This window comes from Diadema antillarum, unplaced genomic scaffold, assembly GCF_040938485.1.
Source record: "Diadema antillarum isolate AM-2024a unplaced genomic scaffold, OU_Dant_1.0 scf00000093, whole genome shotgun sequence".
Taxonomy (NCBI): Eukaryota; Metazoa; Echinodermata; class Echinoidea; order Diadematoida; family Diadematidae; genus Diadema; species Diadema antillarum.
Genome location: NW_027270982.1, coordinates 1,577,004 through 1,597,922, shown reverse-complemented (window position 1 = coordinate 1,597,922; position 20,919 = coordinate 1,577,004). Strand labels below are relative to the sequence as shown.

The window sequence follows — 20,919 nt, the reverse complement described above, 5'->3', positions numbered from 1 at the left end:
ACAAAGAAGGAGAAAAAGATTTGTTTGGCAATTGTGATCCTTGATAGATAAGATACCGGAAAAACGCATGAATGTAGAGATTGCTCTACTCTTGTATGTCATCCTCCTATTTAAGGCGTATACCTTATGTTGACAGCGAAACATGCCAAATGACAAATGACACCAAGTCTAGTATGCTCTGATTATACCAAAAATTTATCTCCCATTTCCAAAACTGCTACAATGTAGATTTCTCAATATACATTGTATATCAGTCACATAATTTCATGCTCAGAAATAAATAAAGTATGCGGAAGTACATAGATTTTCCGATAGTCTATTCAGTGACTGCAAGTGTGGCTGAGAAAATAAGGATTATTTTGTCATTATATTTTTATCTTGATGCAGTCTTGCACTAGGCAGCTCATTACATCTGACCTGGACCTGACCAGTGCTGACTACATTCAGTTTTACTTCCGGTTTGGCTGCCTTGGGGCGCCAAGTGATAGAGATGAGGGCGTTCTTCTGGAGTACTCGGTGGACGGAGGAATTTCTTGGCGTCTGATCACAGAGTTGTATCACCACCAGTACCAGCAAGCAACGTAAGAAGGAGTGAATTATTACATAAGAGTTGGTACATGTAGTTACCTAGATTAGAGAATATTCAATGCATAAGAGTCAGCAGTCAGCCAACATAAGAGATAGTCAGTGCATAAGAGTTAGCAGTCAATCAATATGAAAAGGGTCAATGCATAAGACTGAAGAGTCAACTATCACCTGCAGTAGGGAAGGGTCAATGCATAAGATCTTGAGTTACCAGTCAACCAACATAATGCAATGTCAGTGCCTAAGAGTTTATAGTCAGCAAGTGCAAGAAAGAGTCAATATATGATAAGAAGTCACTGCATTAGAGTTAGCATTCAAAAAAATGTCAGTGTACATGTTTGACAAGTCAAACAAAATACAAAAAATAAGAAAAAACTGATGCATAAGAGTGACCAGGTACCCAGCATATTACATCTGTGAACGAGCCTGATAGTGATGTGTCAGCCAAAATGAGAGTCATTGTATGTTAAGTGATATTTAGTCAACCAAGATAGGAAAGAGTAAATGCAAATCTAGTTAGTGTGAATAGTCAACCAAGGCAGGAAGGGATGCAAATGGTAGGTTAATGATGCTGTATTGATTCTAATGATTAATTTTTCTTTCATTTGATTGATATGCCCATATATTCCATGTACAGTGAGTACAATTTAAAGTGTTTAGCATTTCTGAGTACTCCAGTAATACTTGCCAGAGATCCAAACAATCAGCTGAATTCACATGCAGAAGATCATTGTCTTTATCAACAGCTTTGTCTCGCTGACACTTCCATTGGAGGCAAGATACAACGGCACCCGTCTGAAATGGTGGCAGCCCACTCATGGGGGACTAAACAATGCTGACTGGGCTATCGACAATGTCTTCATAGGGGGGTCCGCCGCGCTACCACACCTTCTGAGGGACTCATTTGCCACGGAGCAGCTGCAGGAGCACTGGCTGTTCTCCGATAATGCAGCCGTGGGAGGGTTCTGCCAGTCCACAGCATCGTCGGGGGTGACGGGAGGAGGAGAAATGCTGGGAGGAGGATTCGTCTGGTCTGGATCGGTGGACCCCTCGGAGAGCTCTTCTCTGACGACCCATGACCTCGTGCTGGAAGCAGGAGATGTCCTGGAATTTAGGGTTTGTTTGACCATGCAATAGCAAGATTTTTTCTAGTATCTTGTCTTTGTGAGTCATTTTCCAGGGCTTTTTTATTCGTATATTGGTCTTTTCAGGTTACTTAACCTGTTGAGGATGAGTCCCGAGTATACTTGGGCAGGTGTCTATGGGAAATGTGTGTTTTAGCAAAATCATTCCGTCCTCAATGGGTTAATTGACTACTGTTTCTTCTCTCACACTTTATTCCTTCAATTAGTGTACATGCTTCCATATGTCTATCTATCTATCTGTCATCTATCTTCTATCTATCTTTCTATCTATCTATCTACATGTACAACTGTATCTATCTATCTATCTACATGTATCTATCTATCTATCTATCTATCTATCTATCTACAGTATCTGTTATCTATCTTTCCATATATCTATCTACCCATCTCTCTCTCTATTTATCTATCTGTCATCTATCTTCTATCTATCTTTCTCTCTATCTTTCTATCTACAAGTATCTACATTTGTATCTACAGTATCTGTTATCTATCTTTCCATATATCTATCTACCCATCTCTCTCTCTATTTATCTATCTGTCATCTATCCTCTATCTATCTACAACAAGTATCTACGATGTATCTATCTACAGTATCTGTTCTCTATCTTTCTATATATCTATCTTCCCATTTCTCTCTCTATTTATCTATCTGTCAATCTGTCACCTATCTATCTATCTATCTATCAACCTATCTGTTTACCTATCTATCTACATGTACCTATCTATCTATTTATCTATCTACCTATCTTACTTGTATATACATGTATCTTTCTACCTAGCTCTCTACTATATCTGTCTGTCTATCTATCTTTATTTTGTTTCTTGATCCATCTCTGCCTCTGTCATTTGCTTCCTCCCCCTCCCTCCCTCTTTCTATTTCTCTTTGTCTTGATCTTTCTCTTAGCCTTAGTGCACAGTGCAATGATCGGATCCCTACTCCTTGTTTAATGGACACATGTTGTTGATGATATGACACTGTGGTTCTAACACATTATAAGTTGTTAGTATCCTTCAGCTTTCATGCTTACCCAGAATTTACAGTTTCTACACAAAACGTTACCTTGTCTCTCAGCACGGGAGTGTGGGAGGTTTGTAAGATACTCTTTTATAATGTACTGTACCTAACTAGAAGAAGAAGTGTTGAAAGATTGCATGTGTAACCATCTAGTCTTTTTTGTTTGAGGAGGGGGATTCATAAATGACTTTGTTCAACATTTCTCTGTTCAAAATACTTTCCTGTACAGATAAGTGTGGGCTGCAATGCATCATGGGACAGCCCCATCCAGCCTGTCGAGCTGTTCTACTCCACTGACAATGGACTTGGCTGGACACTGGTCACCCGGCAGTGTCTGCCCTCCGATCCCCGCTGCGATGGGGAGGTGACCCCTCCCAGTATCTTCTACTCTTTCCCAGGATGGCGTCGTGTTGTTATTCCCCTGACAAGCAGGATGACCGGAAGGTATTGCAGTTTACATGGGCACCTTTATAGACATATTGTTGCCCAAGGCAACCTGTTAGTATAAAGTTGTTGTTTTTTATATAGAAGTTTATAAATTCACAACTGTCTTGTTGTTGCATTAACTTGAATTTAAGGTTTACAGTATTTTTGTTCAGGTTTCAAGTAGTGTAGTAGAAAGATGACATGAATTTCAATAAACATGTTATACACTCACCAGCAGTGCAGTAATTTGCCTAAAAGATTATTGCTTTCCTTTGAAGAGGATGTTAGAGGTTTAGAGTGAGATTTATTGGCAATATCATCTGGCGGACATTCCCATTTGCTTAGCATGATGGTTATTGGATTTTTGTTGAAGAGATTCCAATCATGATTCCATGGTAACAATGCATGCAATTGTTAATCATCTTACGAATTTGACTGGAAAGACTCGAACTTCGTATGGTAAATCTTCTCTTATATCTGTCTCTGGATAATTCTGAGAGGTACAAAGTACAATTTGCATAGTGCTGAGAAAGAAATGAATAAATGATGCCGAGAATGATAGGTGAAAAAGTGAAAAAAACAAGAAATAGAGGAGTACTAATGGAATCAACTGTGTCTCAAGCTGCTACACACGTAAGCAGTGATTTATATTATTGCATAAAGCACACACAGGATAGAAGTGGTTAGATGGTAGGCAAATGTTGTATACCTCTGTCGAGGATCTTAGTTATGTTGATATGATTATTGATTCTCTTGAATTAAGGAGAGATCACTAATTTTCTCCCATGATGCATCACTGTGTTTCCAGGCCGCTGAGATTCCGCTGGTACCAGAGGGCGGCCTCCTCCCCGCAGAGTGGCCCCCAGCGATGGGCTCTGGATGACGTGAGGATCGGCAGGCCCTGCACCAACATGTGCAGCGGTCACGGGTCATGTGACTACCCAGTCTGCGTCTGCGACCAAGGATTCTCGGGAGATTCCTGCGAGATAAGCTCTGGACTGCAAGTAGGTTTAGTCTCCCTGGACTAGGCCACTGTTGCTCATTTTTCCTCTCACCATCTCATCTCAGTTATGACACAAACTTGCTGCTACATTGTGCCTGTGATACACAGCCACAGTCTTTAGGATGCTTTAACTGTTTAATGCATAGAAACAAGTCTTCCTTGTTACTTTAAGCTTTGTAATTTACACATGTAATATTTACAATATCTCTTTGCTGATGTGTATGTGAGTAGTAATTTTGATGATATGTATTTTCCAATTTAAAGAAGTACACCCGTATTTTGAACATCTCGCATTATTTTGTGACATTGTTGAATTAGGAACTTCATATCATTATCCCTCTTGATATCAACCATATCCTAATAGCCATCTTTAGGCAGTGCACTCTGATGGATGTAGACTGATACACTATGATAGATGTTGCATACATTTATATTTACTGCCTTTGCAATGTCTTGAGATACCTCTTTCATGTAAGATTTCATGGCCTATACTTAAAGTTTTGGAAAGCTGCTAAGATGTGAACCCAAAGTCTCTGCAAAAAACAATCAAACAAACAAACAAACAAACAAACAAACAAACAAACAAACAAACAAACAAACAAAACCAAACAAAAAACGAGAAATAAAGAACAGATTTGAGAGAACAAATCACACATTTTATGTGTATGTAAAGTGCTACTGAATGTGGGTAGACATTGTGGCGTATGGATGAATGACTCGCACATATATTATGTTTGATGGAGGTACTTGTACACCATGATAGTTAGGTGTTATCCAATACGATCCTGATTTTCAGACCTTCCTGCGAGATGAGATCGTTGGTGTGGAGATGAAGAGAGAGGACTGGTCTCTGGTCCAGGGCGGGGTCATCACCAAGGGGAGCAGTGCCCAGACCTGTGGGGTGCTGAGGGAGGGACGCTCCCTCTACTTCAGTGGCAACGGCACTAGACTCGCGGAGACCGCCCCCTTGGATCTCAGGAGTGCCAGGTGAGTATGTGTGCAGAGACTCCAACTCTCCCATTTTCGACGGGAGATCTCCCGCCAAAAACCCATTTTTGCAAAATCTCCCGTTCTCCCGCTTGAGATTTAATTTCTCCCGTCCTGGCTCTGTGTCTCCCGTTGGAAAGGATTTCTTACTTATTGCTATCGTATGTTGAAAAAATGAGCCTTAGATAACACCAGAGACCATCTAGAACCCTAGGAACTTCGCACTTCGCACACATCAACATGGAGTCTCCCGTTTGCTAGGGGTTTCAGGCGGGAGAATCTCCAGGTCAGAAGGTGCTTTGGGTTGGAGTCTCTGTGTGTGTCTCATTTAAGCAGGAGCTTTTAAAGGTCTAACCTTTTCGAATTGGTTTGGTAGTACTCGTGATTTCTTGTCTCAGATGACATTGACAACTATTCATACTGATCTTTCTTTTAACCTGTTGAAGCCGAGTCCTGAGAATACTTGGGCAAGTTTCTATTGGAAAGCATGTTATAGCAAAAACAGTTCATCCTCAATGGGTTAAGCATCATTGAAAATTGTACATTGGCTTTTATACTCCACTCCACTGTGTTCTTATTCTTTTGGCCATGTAAGTGTTTTCATTATGAGTTCATAATCATTTACAAGCAGTATTGACAATTTAGCAATCAAAATTTATTTTATTGAATTTTTTTTCCCCTCATCTTGAAAAAAAACCACCCAACAATGTCCGAATCCATATTGAAAAGTCATGATTCGGGAATATCCAATCTTGTACATCTTGCTTGTTCTCTTGTATGTCAGATTTGTCCAGTTCTACTTGGTGATTGGCAGCCAGCATAATTTAGCCGCCTGTCTTACAGCACGTGAAAGGTCAGAGTCGGTCATCCTGCAATTCTCAGTCGATGGAGGTAAGGCCATCACTCTCTGTCTAGACCGGCATTGTTTTATAGAAAGTTTTTCATCGAATTTTTACAAACTATGCACTAAACTAAATGTTCTTTCTTTTTGTACTCTTTTACATTCTTTTTTTTTTTGTGTAATGAGAACAGCTGCAGCTAAGACTTATACAAGGAGAAAGCAGTTATCATTATAATTTCTAACTTTGTAGCTTCTGACTTTAGAATCAGTTGGAAGTATAATAGAGCCTCTCTTTTCCAATAACACAATTTTTTGAAAACAATTAGTTTCATAAAAATTATGTATGTGTATATTGTTGTAATACATTGAATGTTTTGTTTTCCTTGAATTTGTATTGGCAACAAAAACATGCTATTGTAAATAAAATTTCATTCAAATTGGATACAAAAAAAAATACAGATTTAAAATCTGAGGAGGCAGTGGTAGATGGATGCTAATTTGATTTAGAGAGACTGTAATTGTACTTGGAAAAGGTTACATGTCTCAGAAAAAATAAGTCTGCTGCCAATGTTGAAAAAGCTGTAATTGTCAGCATTATCATATGGATTGATATGATGCAAGTAGAATATATCTGTATGTGTATGTACATACATCTCTACTGTATTGACATGGCATTCAGGACTCATCCTAACTTAGCAAAACTCGTTTATTAGTTCATAATAAAGGAATGTTACTATGCTATGATATAGTGGTAAAATAAAATTTGACTTCCATTCATTTCCCTAGGTATCTCTTGGAGGTTGCTGAAGGAGTTGGACTACCAGCAGTATCCCACCCCCAAGCATGAATACATCCCTCTACCGGTGGAGGCCAGGACCTGGGCAACCCAGATCAGATGGTGGCAGCCCCTGGATACTCATCGCATCCAGGCTCAGTGGGCTCTAGACAACATTTACATTGGTGGGTACAGAGTATATCCTCCCTTTGGCAAAATGTTTGTTTGTCTTCAGAGTCAGCCTACAGCTGTAGGTCCGTATGTCGGTGTCTTGACTTATACTGCACAGTGTATTAGGACACAGTCTGAATGATCTGAATACATGTGTTATATTCTAAATTCACTCTGTTTGTTTGTCTGTTAGCTCTCTCTCATTATTTTTTTTCATGCCTCATTATATTTGTTTCATTGTTCTCACTCATGACCTGCTTTATTCTAATACCATCCCTCTCTCATTAAATCATATTCTATTACATTTGCATTACTCCTTTCTTTCCGTTCTTTTAATTCTTCAATTGATTGCATATTCTCACCCAATTCTTCCATTTCCATTCTGTTGCCACGGTGATGAAAACCAAAGGTGGTTCTGAGATCAACCCAAGCACCCTCCTGGAGTCCTTTGAAGATGGTGGCAGCAGTCAACTCCTCTGGGACTTCCATCCCTACGGCCGCCAAGAGTTTGGGGTCTGCCGCCAGAGCAATAGCGCCCTCTACTGGTCAAATGAGAGGAATGCGCCGTATGACAGCGCTGCCATCACGAGACAGTTAATTGTCGATAAGAACTACATGATACAGTTTAAGGTAAGTCTTCATGATGGTCCTTTCTCGCAGGATGTAGCTACATGTATATGGAGAGATGCTGCTTTGCAGAGATAAAAGATGGTACAATATGTTCATATAAATTTTACTCTGTTTTTGGACAGAATTACTTGTACTTGTGTCTTCCCTTTGTAAATTATTACCTGTACAGGGTATTTATGTGTGTGTTTTGTTATGCCTCTGCCACAGAGTGGTGCCGGAGGCATTATCTTATTTAATTTTATTTTTTTTTCAAATGATGTTGCAGAGAGCAGCATCATGAATGTGGTGATGTATCCAAGTCAGATGATTATGTGAAAGGATTGTACAGTGGACTCCCATTATAACAAAGTCCTCGGGACCAGCAGTTTTCTTTCGTTATATCGAAATTTTGTTATAACGGAACAAATAAGCAATTAAAAACATAGAGCGGATAATGTTGCATTTTGGATTTTTACTTTGTTGTGACCGGAATTTCATTCTAATCGTGTTCATTATAATGGGAGTGCACTGTAAGAGTTTCTTCATTTTCAAGAATGTTTATTACAAAAGTATGTCCCATTTTTGTCCCTCATTCACAGAACGACATCAGAATACTCAACTGCACTGATCAAAAGAGCTCAGACATAGTTAATTTATCTTATCAATGCACTTCAGAAACCATGAACTTCTAATTAAGGTCTCCCTTGTTAATGTCAGTGTCTGCAATAATTCACTATGTGTCACTATACATGATTTCAAGCATTGTGTTGTTCCCCCCTTGTGTATTAGATTGTTGTTGGTTGCCAAGGCAACCCCTCCTGCACCCTGAACCATCCAGTCGTGCTGGAGTACTCCACCAATCCCTCCCAGACGGAGTGGAAAGTCCTGAGACCAGCGTGCCTACCGGGAGATGGAGAGGACCCGAGATGCGATCCGTTTGAATACCACGACGGCAGCTCCTACACGGAGAATGAGTTCCACCGATGGGAGAGAGTGACCCTGGAACTTCCAGAGGATGCCATCTCAAGGTACTCACGGACAGACTTTTGGAGAATTAGATAGGGGTCAACTTAGTCTCTTTTCTATCTCCTTCAGTTCATTATTAGGGATTGCCACCCCCCCCCCCCCCCAGAAAAAAAAAATAGTGAAAATCTTATAATCTTCTGTATCTATAGGAAGAATTTGAAGGCAAGTGAGCTCTGAGGAAAAATGATTATCAACAAATGCTTTGAAGGAAAATAATCTAATCAAAAAGAAAAAAGAAATCAGAATCAGAATCAACAGGTACATTGTACATTGTATATTCATATCATTGCTGCTGGTAAAATCTTAACACCACCAAGTCATGCAATAATACTATGTTTGTCAAAACCATGAAGATTTGAATGAAGTATTCTTCACATAACATCCTTAGTTCATTTTTTTTTAAAGTACCTTTATACTGACTTGTTTTCAATGCATACCGTATCTTCATTACGCTGTTTAAAGTGAGTCTCAGATATAACATGTTGTTGCAAATCTTCCAAGAGGTCAAAATTAGTCTTTTGTGAAACTCTCAGGGAAATTTTCTGCTCTGTTTCTGTTTGCACAACAACTACATACAGTGTAGGGACATTCATGCAAATGACTTGGTAATGAAGTGACAAGGACAGCTTTTAAATTCATTGCACACCATTCCTTCCTGCTGGAAGGCAATGTATTCAATTACTCTAACTTTTCCTGCTAAGTGTTTATTCGAATTCTGCTGATCTGATAAAAGGATTGCAACAAATTTCTGATGAACAGCTCCTACCTGTTGTTGAATAGGAAGTAATGCCTTCAAATGTGTAAATACCTGAAAGAAAAAAAAAAGAGCTTGCTTGAAAAATAAGCACCAATGTATCAATTGACTTGAGGAGCTCGTAATTTTCATATTTAAGTCAAAATCTTACTTAACGACGTAAGCATTTTCATAATTTTACTCACCGACGTAAAATCTTACTTGCTTCGGGCAAGCAGGCAAGTGGTAATGTCAAGCCTTTTCCATAAATGAAAGTATGACATTTTTTTAGGGTGGGCAAGGAGAGATGAGCAAGGAAATTCATCAAACATTGTTTTCTCCTCACTTCTCACCCTGCACACGTAGCACAACCCAATTCCGCTGGATTCAAAGAGAAGCCTCTAGTCTGGCCCCCTCGTGGGCAGTGGACGACGTGTACATTGGAGAGAAGTGTCCCAACTTGTGCAGTGGTCATGGGCAATGTACAGAAGGGGCAAGATGTTTGTGTGATCAGGGATATGAAGGTAGGTGTTCAGAGCAGACTTCAGTGTATTGACCCACGATGTGCCGACGTAATTTTGCCGCAGAAGTTATGGTTTTGACCCATGAAATGAGCATCTCTTCTATTTTTTTTTCTTTTTTTTTTCAAATCGTATATTTCAGAAAGATTAGATGGAACTGGTTGAAATAGTTGAAAGTGTAGAAAATGAGGAAAAAATACAAAAAATTGCCGATGTGAGACAGGAATGTATAATTTCAGTCATCTGAAATGTGTTGCCAATTTGAGGAACTGTTAGTAATTTCATTTGGTAAATTATATTCCAAAATGTACAACGGTATAAGACCAAATAGGACTCAAATGAAAAGAAATAGAAGTTTGTTTTTTACGTTATGATGTACCAGCAATGAATTGTAAAATGAGAGTTGAACAATGTACAGTTGCAAAGCGCTAAAATTGTGTTTCTTGTTCTTTATGAGATAATGGGGAAAGGACAACGAAAGTTGGATGTGATTATGGTGATGTGATGTGCTAGAAGTCATTATATGGATGTCATGTGAAGAAGCATCAATAGACTCTTCCTTTTTATCATCAAAGAGAAGTCAATCAATGGCACTGCCTATGATTTCTTATTAACCCATTGAAGACCAACTGATTTTTCTTGTGACATGAATTATTTCCCATTTACCCCACCCCAAGAATACTCGCGACTAGTCTTCAGTGGGTTAACAATAGTTCAAAAAGCCGTAGGATATGATAAAGCTCTTGTAATTGTGTTTTATGGATTTTTTTATCAGTAATTTTTTAGTAGTAGTCATCTGTCTCTATTCATTTGTAAAATGGCCAATAAAACTGCAAGACAAAGTATGATTACTTTATGTTGCAATGAAGTCATAAAAGCAAATACCAGTACCAGTACTCTATTATTTGCACATAGGTTCTTGTACCTACAACTTTGTATTTCCAGGCGTGAGCATGCATGAGTGACATGGAGTGAATAAACCTTTGTTGAGAATAATAAGATAACAGCAATGCACAGAGATTATTCAATGTTCCAACAATTTTGAAGTGAAGAAAACCTCGCTGCAGTGTGTGTGTATTTTTTTTTCTTTGGTACCATAAAATAAAACTCCTGTGCTGACCATGTCCCCTGTCTACAGGAGATTCTTGCACCCCAGCAGTTGGACTACCGACCTTCTTCCGCTATGGGGTGGACCAGGGACTCATTCCATCTCTGAACCCCTGGAAGGTGGTGGACGGAGGGCAGGAGGGCCAAGGATGCAGTCCCCTCCTTCCCCACGCCCATGGGATGTCCCTCTATTTCAGTGGGTGTGGCTTGAGACAGGCTGTTACCATGGAGCTGGATACCAGGCGGTTAATGTGAGTGGGATAAACTGGTTTTGTGATATGATTATATCCTGCATTTTTGACATGATATGTTTCAAAGATGTTTATATCATTCAATTTTATACATTTGATTGAGACATCTTCAGAATCATGGCTAGCTACGTATAGAATGATGTTAAAAACTATGGAAGGACATACTTCATAATCTCCTTAAAATGACAGGTAATTACCTCAGCCAAGGGAGGAGGTTATATTTTTATCAGTGTTTGTTTGTTTGTTGGTTGGTTTCTTTCTCTGTGTTCAAAATAACTCAAAAAGTTGTGAACAGATTTGAATGAAACTTACAAGGAAGGTTGAAAATGACCCAAGGGACAGTAGATTAAATTTTGGTAGTGATTAGGGAATTTGTATGGTTTTTTGGAAGGATTTTTGATATTTTGACAGGTAGAGTCAATGAATTTGGGAGTTCAAGCTGTGCATTTTTTGATGTTTGCATACGCACACGAAAAAAACAAGATCAGTGCTAGAAATGAGCTGCTTGGCAGGGGTGTGCGCTCTCAGAGTGCTTCTCTAGTTAGCTCACCTGAGCCAAAGGCTCAAGTGAGCTATTGCGATCGCCCTTCGTCCGGCGTCCGGCGTCCGTCGTGCGTCGTGCGTAAACTTTTTACATTTTCATCTTCTTCTTGAAAACCCCAAGACCGATTTTTTTCAAACTTGGCAGGTAGCATCCCTAGGGGGTTAGGAACTCAATTTGTTAAAATGGGCACCATGCCCCACCCAGGGGGCCCCCAGGGGGGCCCAAACCCCCCAAAATTAAGGAATCTGTAAAAATCTTCTTCTCTAGAACCAGAAGTGATAGAGCTAAGTTAATACTATGAGTTAGTACATTGATGACTGTAGTTTCAAGTTTGTTCATGGCAGAATCAGGGGTGCCCCCCTTGGGACCCAGGGGAGGGGGGTGGGGAAGGGTTCTAATGGGGCCTAAATTGTACATTTTCATCTTCTTCTTGAGAACCCCATGACCCATTTTCACCAAACTTGGCAGGTAGCATCCCTAGGGGGTTAGGAACTCAATTTGTTAAAATGGGCACCATGCCCCACCTAGGGGGCCCCCAGGGGGCCCAAACCCCCCAAAATTAAGGAATCCGCAAAAATCTTCTTCTCTAGAACCAGAAGTGATAGAGCTAAGTTAATACTATGAGTTAGTACATTGATGACTGTAGTTTCAAGTTTGTTCATGGCAGAATCAGGGGTGCCCCCCTTGGGACCCAGGGGAGGGGGTGAGGAGGGGTCCTAATGGGGCCTAAATTGTACATTTTTATCTTCTTCTTGAAAACCCCATGACCCATTTTCACCAAACTTGGCAGGTAGCATCCCTAGGGGGTTAGGATCTCAATTTGTTAAAATGGGCACCATGCCCAACCCAGGGGGCCCCCAGGGGTCCCAAACCCCCCAAATGAAGGAATCTTTATAAATCTTCTCTAGAATCAGAAGTTATAGAGCTGAGATAATATTATGAGTGAGTACATTAGTGACTGTAGTTTCAAGTTTGTTCATAGGAGATCCAGGGGTGCCCCTCTTGGGTAGGGGGGGGGGGGGTGGTTGGAAGGGTCCAAATGGGGGCCTGAATTGTACATTTTCATCTTCTTCCTGAAAACCTCATGATGGATTTTTGTCAAACTTGGCAGGTAGCATCCCTAGGGGGTCAGGATCTCAATTTATCAAAATGGGCACCATGCCCCACCCAGAGGGCCCCAGGGGGCCCCAATCCCCCCAAATTAAGGAATCTTAAAAAAATTGGGCCCTTATTGTACATTTTCATCTTCTACTTGAGAATGCCTGGTCAAATTTTAATTTAGATTTGTGACTGCGTGAAAGGTGAACTTGCGATACTCAGGTGAGCGCTAGACCCGCGGGTCTCTTGTTTATATTGTGAAAGCCAGACACTAATTGTCTTTTTGTTTAGTCATTTTAGCCTGGTTCACACTGTCAATGAAAATACTTATCCCCCATGTTTTTAGATGGCAGATCAAGCAATTATAATGCAAGCAGTATGGTGTTCTGTAAACCTTTGTTTAAAAAATTTGAAAGACAATTATGTAAATTTTTTTTTTTCCTTATTTGTTGTGTATTTTTTCTTCTTCTTTTTTTGTTACATATAAAGAGAGGCAATGCACCCAATTTAAAACACAGATACAGGGTACCATGGAAGAGAGTGTAAGATTTATCCCGTTTGATATTTGTCAATCCATTCATGACAGTGGCTGTAATTGAGATGACACCTGTTTGTGCTTGACATGAAGCTGGTTATATCAGATGCATCCCTTTATTCAGTGTAAACCTTTTGATCACCATTTCCTGTGGCTGCAAATCCAGACTAGGCAAATTTCACATCATTCTAAATGTAACTAGGAATCCACGTTGTGATGCTTGTATAAAATATTTGTCATTCAATTTGAATTCAGACAGTTTTGTGAATTGTTTCTTTCAGGTGAGAAAAGTTATTTCTTTGAATTCTTCCCCCTATTCCGCCTATAGTGAGATTGGATATGTCCTGCAGATAGGCAGTCTCGATCCTAATAACTCTGCGTGTCACATCAACTGGGCTTCACCCAACCTTCGGGCCAAGTCGGTTCTCCTCCAGTTCAGTCCAGACAACGGGGTCCACTGGAACCTAGTCCAGGCCCACGAACCGGAGGACTACGGCCAGCCCACGAGAGTGACCTATGACCTGCCCGAAGAGGCCCGCGGCCTGGGCATCCGCTTCCGGTGGTGGCAGCCTCGCCACGATGGAGAGAACCACGACCAATGGGCATTGGACAACATTGAGCTTGTCGGGTAAGATGCCCTTTGGTGTTCACAGAATTCTTACTCAAAGACAACTCAGACTTGCAGATTTCTGTTTTGTGTGGTTTACATTGTAATAAAAGACTTCTATGACCTCTGAACTCTGTATGCAGTGCCAAGTTTAAAGGCTTTTGTGCTCTTACCCATGCAAGCATGTTGACATGTTCCAGCTCTATTCATCTTGTGAGCGAAGAATTATTACCAAGTCAGTAAATTGAATTGTGGCCTTTTTTTTTTCTCCCGTTACGTTGATTCCAAAAGAGGAAGAACATTTTCACTGAGCATTCAGGCGTGTTATGTAGCTCCCCACCAACCCATGTCCTTCAACACAATTGAGTATGAAATCAGGCATGAATACATTGTACCAGTTAAAAATCCTGTCGTGTATTAACGTTAATCTTGTTATTGTTGTGGTGGTTTTTCAAGGTTTATTTTCTTTTCTGGTATACTTATACCCATTTTGTGTTCTTACTTTCATAATCACAATATGATAGCTTGGAATGCTGTCTTAGCATATCAATTTCCACTGAATTTTGTCGAAATCATGACTTATTGAAACAAATTTTCAACAACAGCAACAACAATAAAATCTCAAGTAGTTTTCCCCCTGAACTTGTGATTTATGTCACTCATCACCGTTGGGCGCTCAAGTCAATGAGCTAGAACAGATGATTTGACTTGCCATTTGCTTAATCATGCTCATGACATATGTGATTCACTTCGTCTTCGAACCAACATATCATATGACTTAATATATACACCAGCTTCCAGAATTGCATTTAAGTTTAAGCGAATGTTAATTCCCATTCTGTGAACAGATGAATATAAATCTTAATGAAATATGAGATGATGATGATGTGTGGTGAAGAGGTACAGCGTACATAGCCAAACCTTGTTCCATTTCTGCCCATTATTCTATCTTATTTCAGCACAACTCGACACAGACGAAGTGCTGGTGTTGACGCCGGGAAGCCATAATGCAGAGAGGACGAAAAGATGGAAATGAGTCATCGTCCAGCCAGAGATACTTGAATTTTTTGACTTGTATGAGAGACAGTTGTTCGTATTGCAAGCGGGCAAGCTCGTACACAATTTTTTGCTCATTCTTGTGAGAATTTGGTTACCAAGATAGCGTTACTCGAAGCTCTGCGTGTATCAATACCAAGCTGCAAGTGATGGTATCTGCAGTGGACTCTGATATAAAAGTTTTCGTGTGTCCTTGACCACACTTCTGGGCCACTCTGGTCATCCATTTTATGTTTCTTCTGATTCGTAGGGCATTTAACAGTCCCCTTGTACGAATGTGGTAGTCTCACAACCGTGTGATAATATTTCCTTTCCGTATCACTCCAGTATTCTCTCCTAGTGGTGTCTGTTCTCCATGCTCCTGTTGACAGTTTGAACACACTTAAGGACATATAAAGCGGCACGACATGTATATTTGACAACCTGACTGATTGGTATATGTGTGCAAGTTTCCTTTAATATGCTACGATGCTTTCCTGTACCCTATTTATTTCATAAGTGTGTACTAAAACCTTGTAACCAGCCACTTCTAAGGCTTGTGTACCTTGTTTGTTTTCACAGTTCTTTATCTGTTTTTTTATAGTAATGGTAAAAGATAAGTCTATATCAATTACTTGTAAAAGAATAAATATTCGTCTGCCCTACATGAAAAAATAAAGACCTCCACTGAATAGTTACCCACCTGTTACAGCTACAGTTCTATTGACAGAATGTCATTCACCCATGTTCTGATGCACAAAAGGAAATTTACATGTAAAAATCAGATAGAAAGACAAAAAACAATAAATGTAGCCTTGATTATTCAAGATGGAAGATGTTGGAAGGGACCATACTTACAAGCATCTACAAAAATGTTATTCATGTAATTACATTTTATATGTGCCCTCAAGCATTCACGAGCTACATGTATATAAAGCAAATGTGATCCAAATTATCCAAATTATGCATCAAAACATGATATACCAGGGAGGTGGAAGGTTCCCCTCCCTGCATATATAGTTTATACCAATATACCAAACCTGGGTTTTGAGTTTGAGATGGCCTAAGCTTACACTGTGGTACATGTTTTATGTCAAAATTTAGATGAAGTTATTGTAGCCTCCATTCTTGAAGCTTTAAGGGTTCTGTATGGGAGTTCACTCAGCTACACGAACGGTAACCATTCTAAATATTCTGACAACATTAATTTGCCCATAGGCATTGACAAGGCTTAAAAGAGTAATTGCATTGGTATACAGACTGTATGTCGAAACATATATGTACCAGGTAAGTGGAAAGATCCACCCCTCTGCATATACCAATTTACAAAAACTGGACTGTAGTTTGCTACAAGGTTAAACACATATATTGCTGTTGACACCAGGTGTCTTGATGATATGGCAGTTAATAAGTAACAAAGCTTGTTCATTGGGTGCTACTGGGCATTGTTTCTTGAAGGAGCTGCAATTTGCAATGAAAATATATGACCTATATATACTATATCACAATTCAAAACGTTACCCCTGTTTGATGGGTATCTCTCCACTATAATCATTCTTTTTTTTTTTGCATTATGTGTTGGCAAGGATTGTTATTTAATAGCATATTGTTTTACAGAATATCTTGTTCCTTCTTCTTCTATAAGTAATTAATTATTGTGCTGTTGTATGGTCGATTGTGAGTCATGTAGATTCATTCTATAATGACAGTGATGATTCCCTATATAAAGTGAGCCAGTCTTCCATAATGTCATCAATCTCTATCTAGCATTTATGAGCGTGTGTGCGCTGTGTGTGAGCAATGTATGTTGTACTGTGTATGTGGGGGTGAGTAACGGGTTGTATGTTTCTCATATTTCTGGTATTCTCTACATATGCCTATGTAGGAAAAGGCACATATTGTGAAAATTCAGTCACATGTAAATATAAAGAGCAATGCACAGAAATATAGTACCTGTGTCCTTCAATGAAAAGCCAGCCAGCAGTGAGCAACAATACATGATAACGTTCATCGAAGCTTGATGTTCCGCCGAGTGCATATTGCATTTTCAGACATCGTTTTTTTCTTCAACACCTCTTTGATGTTCTGCATTGATTTTCTATTTTTTTTGATCCATACGCCACTGATGACCTTTTCACACCCAAGTTCTCTGTTCACCAATGTACCTAATAGTCACAAAGCTTAACAGTCCTTTTCAGTGACTTTTTGTGTAAGCTAAAATCACATCCACACATGAGCTAGCATTTTGTGTGTGTGTGTGTGGGTGTGTGTGTGTGTGTGTGTGTGTGTGTGTGCATATGTGTGTGAATGCACAGGCGTCAAGATGCTAGGGAGTAGTAGCAGCTTGTCACATGATCGACTTACTCGACTCATAATCTATGGATTCATCCTCCATTTGTTCTGCACTTTGACTTGCTGCTCTTTTATCAAACACCCCCACCCCCCCACACACACACACACACACACAAATACCAACCAACTCTTACCGACTGGGTTTTTCGAATCATAACTTTACAGCATGCATGCAAACACAGGGAAACTGTCAATGAAGACCAGCAGATTTGTGACTGTGATAATTTTTACATTTAACCTGTTCCATAAGGGAACCTATTAGCCTGTGTATTGAGTCTATGGATATTTCAGAATTCAGTATGGAAGGGGTTAATATGTGATGAAATCTGGTAGCCTAAGATGTCATTGGTGCTGTAGACATATACATTTTATTTAAAATAATGTCCTATTATGAGAAGAGGAAACCCTTTTATCCTGTCTACTGGTCAGGTGTTGGGCCTGAAATGCAAACAAATTGTATATATCGTAATCTGGCTAAAACAGGCTCATGTCATGATAATTATCCTGGACAGTATCCATTTTGAATAAAGAGCATTAGCAGTAATAATTTTCAGCTTGCATAATTTCCCTCTCTCTATATTTGATGACTCTGCATGCAGAAATTAGACCTTTAAGAAAGGAAAAAAAGTATATACAGTCTTATATAAATGCTATAGTGTGGTCCTGACTGACATTATCTGTATAGATGGCAGACACCATGATTGTTTGTGTCGATTTTTGGCGTGCTTGTCTATCTTTTTCATAATTGGTATGATTTTCCCCGCCCGTTGTCCGCCACTCTGAAACCAGATGGGTTAATCCAATTGTGGACTTATACATGGGTTTAGTGCAATGTACATTACACCAATTACAATAGGCATTGAAGCACATGTCAGGGTCGCGCGTTATGGCGGTTAATTTCTTTTAAAGATATCAGCAAGTCAAGTCATTCTGTCCACAACAAAACCAACAAAAGTTTTAGAAGCTAATGATCAGCTTCAGAATTCTTGTTGTAATATGTGCACACTTGGCATTCCATACGTTGCACCTTCATTATGCACATTTGGCATTCCATATGCTATACTTGCCTTCAGCCTTCATGCTCTCACATAGTGGGGGGCCTTGCATGTGTTATTTTTGATTTTCAGTTCAAGTTGATGTAAAAGTTTAATTTTTGGTACCATTGTAAAGGTAATTGTCTATAGATCAATTTTGGTTCGAGTGTCAAGCACACAAGTAAGAAATACTCAAAATGGCCGCCAAAATCCAAGATGGCCGCCAACTTCTAGACTTTTGTCAAAAACTTGGATAAAACTCTCCATTTGAAGTGATTTAAGTGCTGAACCTGATATTTTCAAGGGTAATGAGATTATTGGACACATTTAGAAATAAAAACAATCAATGCCTTTTGCTTAATTTGCATAAATTTACATAAATTCCATTTTTTAAGCTTTTTTCCTTAAAAAAATATAATTATTTAGAGACAAAATGTATATAAAAATGAAATAATCACAAGGAAATGATAATGAGGAAAGAATTACAGCAAAATCTTCCAGAAATGTCCTAAAATACATTTTCAGCACATCCGATGAATATGGGGTCAATACCTCCATGTTTTACAGAGGCATTATACTCCAAAGAAAGGTCTTGGAACTGCTAGCGCACCCACGTGACTATTGTGATAAAGTATACCTGCTTTCATCTATCTGAGACAACAAGTTGTACAAATCCTGATGTGACGGATATGATGACTGAAACATTAGAACAATATGTGATCAAGAAAACTGTCAACCATACACGCCTAGAGGAAAGAATACCAGAACACATCCCTAGTTTGACAGAGGAAAGACCTAGTTTAAATCGTTTGTTAAAAGATGCTAAAAAGGTCATATCAGATGCAACTCGAACACCACGTGGATGAGGCAGCACGTACAAGTTTGTATATTATTAATGGCAGCATTTATTCTCAATAAAGCTGTTTGGGATGAAGAAACCGCATTCAGGTTTGGTGATTTTTTTTTTCCCCAAAAGGTTCCAAAGAACATCTGTATTTCTTCCGTCAACTCCTCTCAAAACCCAAATCAATGCCATAAAGAGAATTCCGGAAGATACTCTGTGAGTCAGAAAGCCATGCTAAATATGACTGCTCTTTCTGCGAATCTGAATTGTGAGCTGCCTCTTCCAGTGTTTTTGTTCCTCAGATTGCTTTCCCAAACAAGGAGCAAGAAGCTGGACTGTAGAACCAAGGAAGTTCAAGAGCATGGTGTTCCAACTGGCTTGAATTATATAATGAGCTGTCAGTTTTCAATAGATGGACAGTCAAATCATCAAAGACCTGAAATTTCACCTAATGATAAAACATAATCATATAACTAAAATCAATCCTGTCCAGAAATATGTGAAAAAGTGTAAATCAGAGCTCTATCATGCAAAATGTTTGAAACAGTGTCCTCCAGGAAAGCAGATTTTATCATTTTCTGCTTCATTCCGTGGTACAATGATCAAGTATAGTTCCTTACAGATTATCATGTAAGCTTAGTGGCAAGTCCAGTCGAGTAATTTTGATTCTTATTTCGTAAATTCTTTCACAAACATTGTTTCAAAGAAAATAAGACAATGTGGCTCCATTCTCTCGAACCTCCTTGGTGGAACTACTTAACAAGTATAGTCTCAGCGTGTCACACAATAAAGTCCTTAGCACTGAATCTAGATTTGCAGAGGCTGTCGTTGGCTGTTGCAGATTAAACAAGGAACAAAACTTGTATAGACTGTGCTACAAATTGCATCAAGACATTTTCACAGTTTCAGTCCTGGATAACCTGGATCACAGTCCCACACCATGGTGTGGGACTGCAATAAAGCTCATCCTTCCAGGGAACTGGCGTCTTAATATTTCAGTTTAACTCATCACAAAAGCCTGGGTTGGACAGAGAATGCTTACGAATCAACTCATAGAAAGCAGGAACATGTAGCAGTGAACCCATGATGGGTTCGAGGAAGGATGGGTTACCCATCCTTCCTCGTTCGTATATGTTTGCACCACCAGTGGGCCAAGATTTTGTCACCCAACCTCCCATGAAAGATGCGCAACCGTTTGCAGTAGTAACGAATTTGCTTGATGAGGAGAAACAGCACGAACAGGCATGGATGACTGCAGTTATATGACATCCTAAGATAAAAAAATGCACACTCCAGCGTCATAGTCTTCCTACCGTGCAGCTCAACACTGTTGGACAACCAGGGACCCCCTCCCCCCCCCCCCAAAAAAAAAGCAGCAAAACATTGAAGCCTCCTTGCCACTTTACCATGAAAAGGCCGCCTCTCCATGAATGATTTCACATGGAGTGAAACGGGTGAAAGAGAAAACTGCGCACCCCGACCTACACCAAGTCCCAGTGTTGGTAGTTGACCAAGCATTGTACAACCTTGCATAAAAAGGCAGCTGACCTTTCCTACTATACTATCGCGGAGGGGATTGGGAACAGTTTTTCATTATGAATCTTCCCCACACCCACCTACATTGTCATCCGAAAGGTAGCTCAACTCTTGTACCAAGTCAGATTTGTTGGCATAG

At 39.6% G+C, this 20,919-nt stretch overlaps 1 protein-coding gene across 1 annotated transcript in view; it reads left to right on the top strand.

Moving 5' to 3' along the window:
- Positions 1-16,947, top strand: part of LOC139718361 (reelin-like) — an 81,921-nt gene extending 64,974 nt beyond the window's left edge. Inside the window, exons 45-57 of the mRNA XM_071629834.1 lie at positions 388-581; positions 1,332-1,701; positions 2,975-3,189; positions 3,980-4,175; positions 4,971-5,161; positions 5,946-6,052; positions 6,789-6,962; positions 7,358-7,578; positions 8,347-8,585; positions 9,683-9,840; positions 10,976-11,195; positions 13,701-14,000; positions 14,939-16,947. Coding sequence (XP_071485935.1) covers positions 388-581; positions 1,332-1,701; positions 2,975-3,189; positions 3,980-4,175; positions 4,971-5,161; positions 5,946-6,052; positions 6,789-6,962; positions 7,358-7,578; positions 8,347-8,585; positions 9,683-9,840; positions 10,976-11,195; positions 13,701-14,000; positions 14,939-14,987 — 2,634 coding nt within the window. The 3' untranslated portion in view covers positions 14,988-16,947. The remainder of the gene's footprint in view (positions 1-387; positions 582-1,331; positions 1,702-2,974; positions 3,190-3,979; positions 4,176-4,970; positions 5,162-5,945; positions 6,053-6,788; positions 6,963-7,357; positions 7,579-8,346; positions 8,586-9,682; positions 9,841-10,975; positions 11,196-13,700; positions 14,001-14,938) is intronic.
- Positions 16,948-20,919: the final 3,972 nt, after the last annotated feature.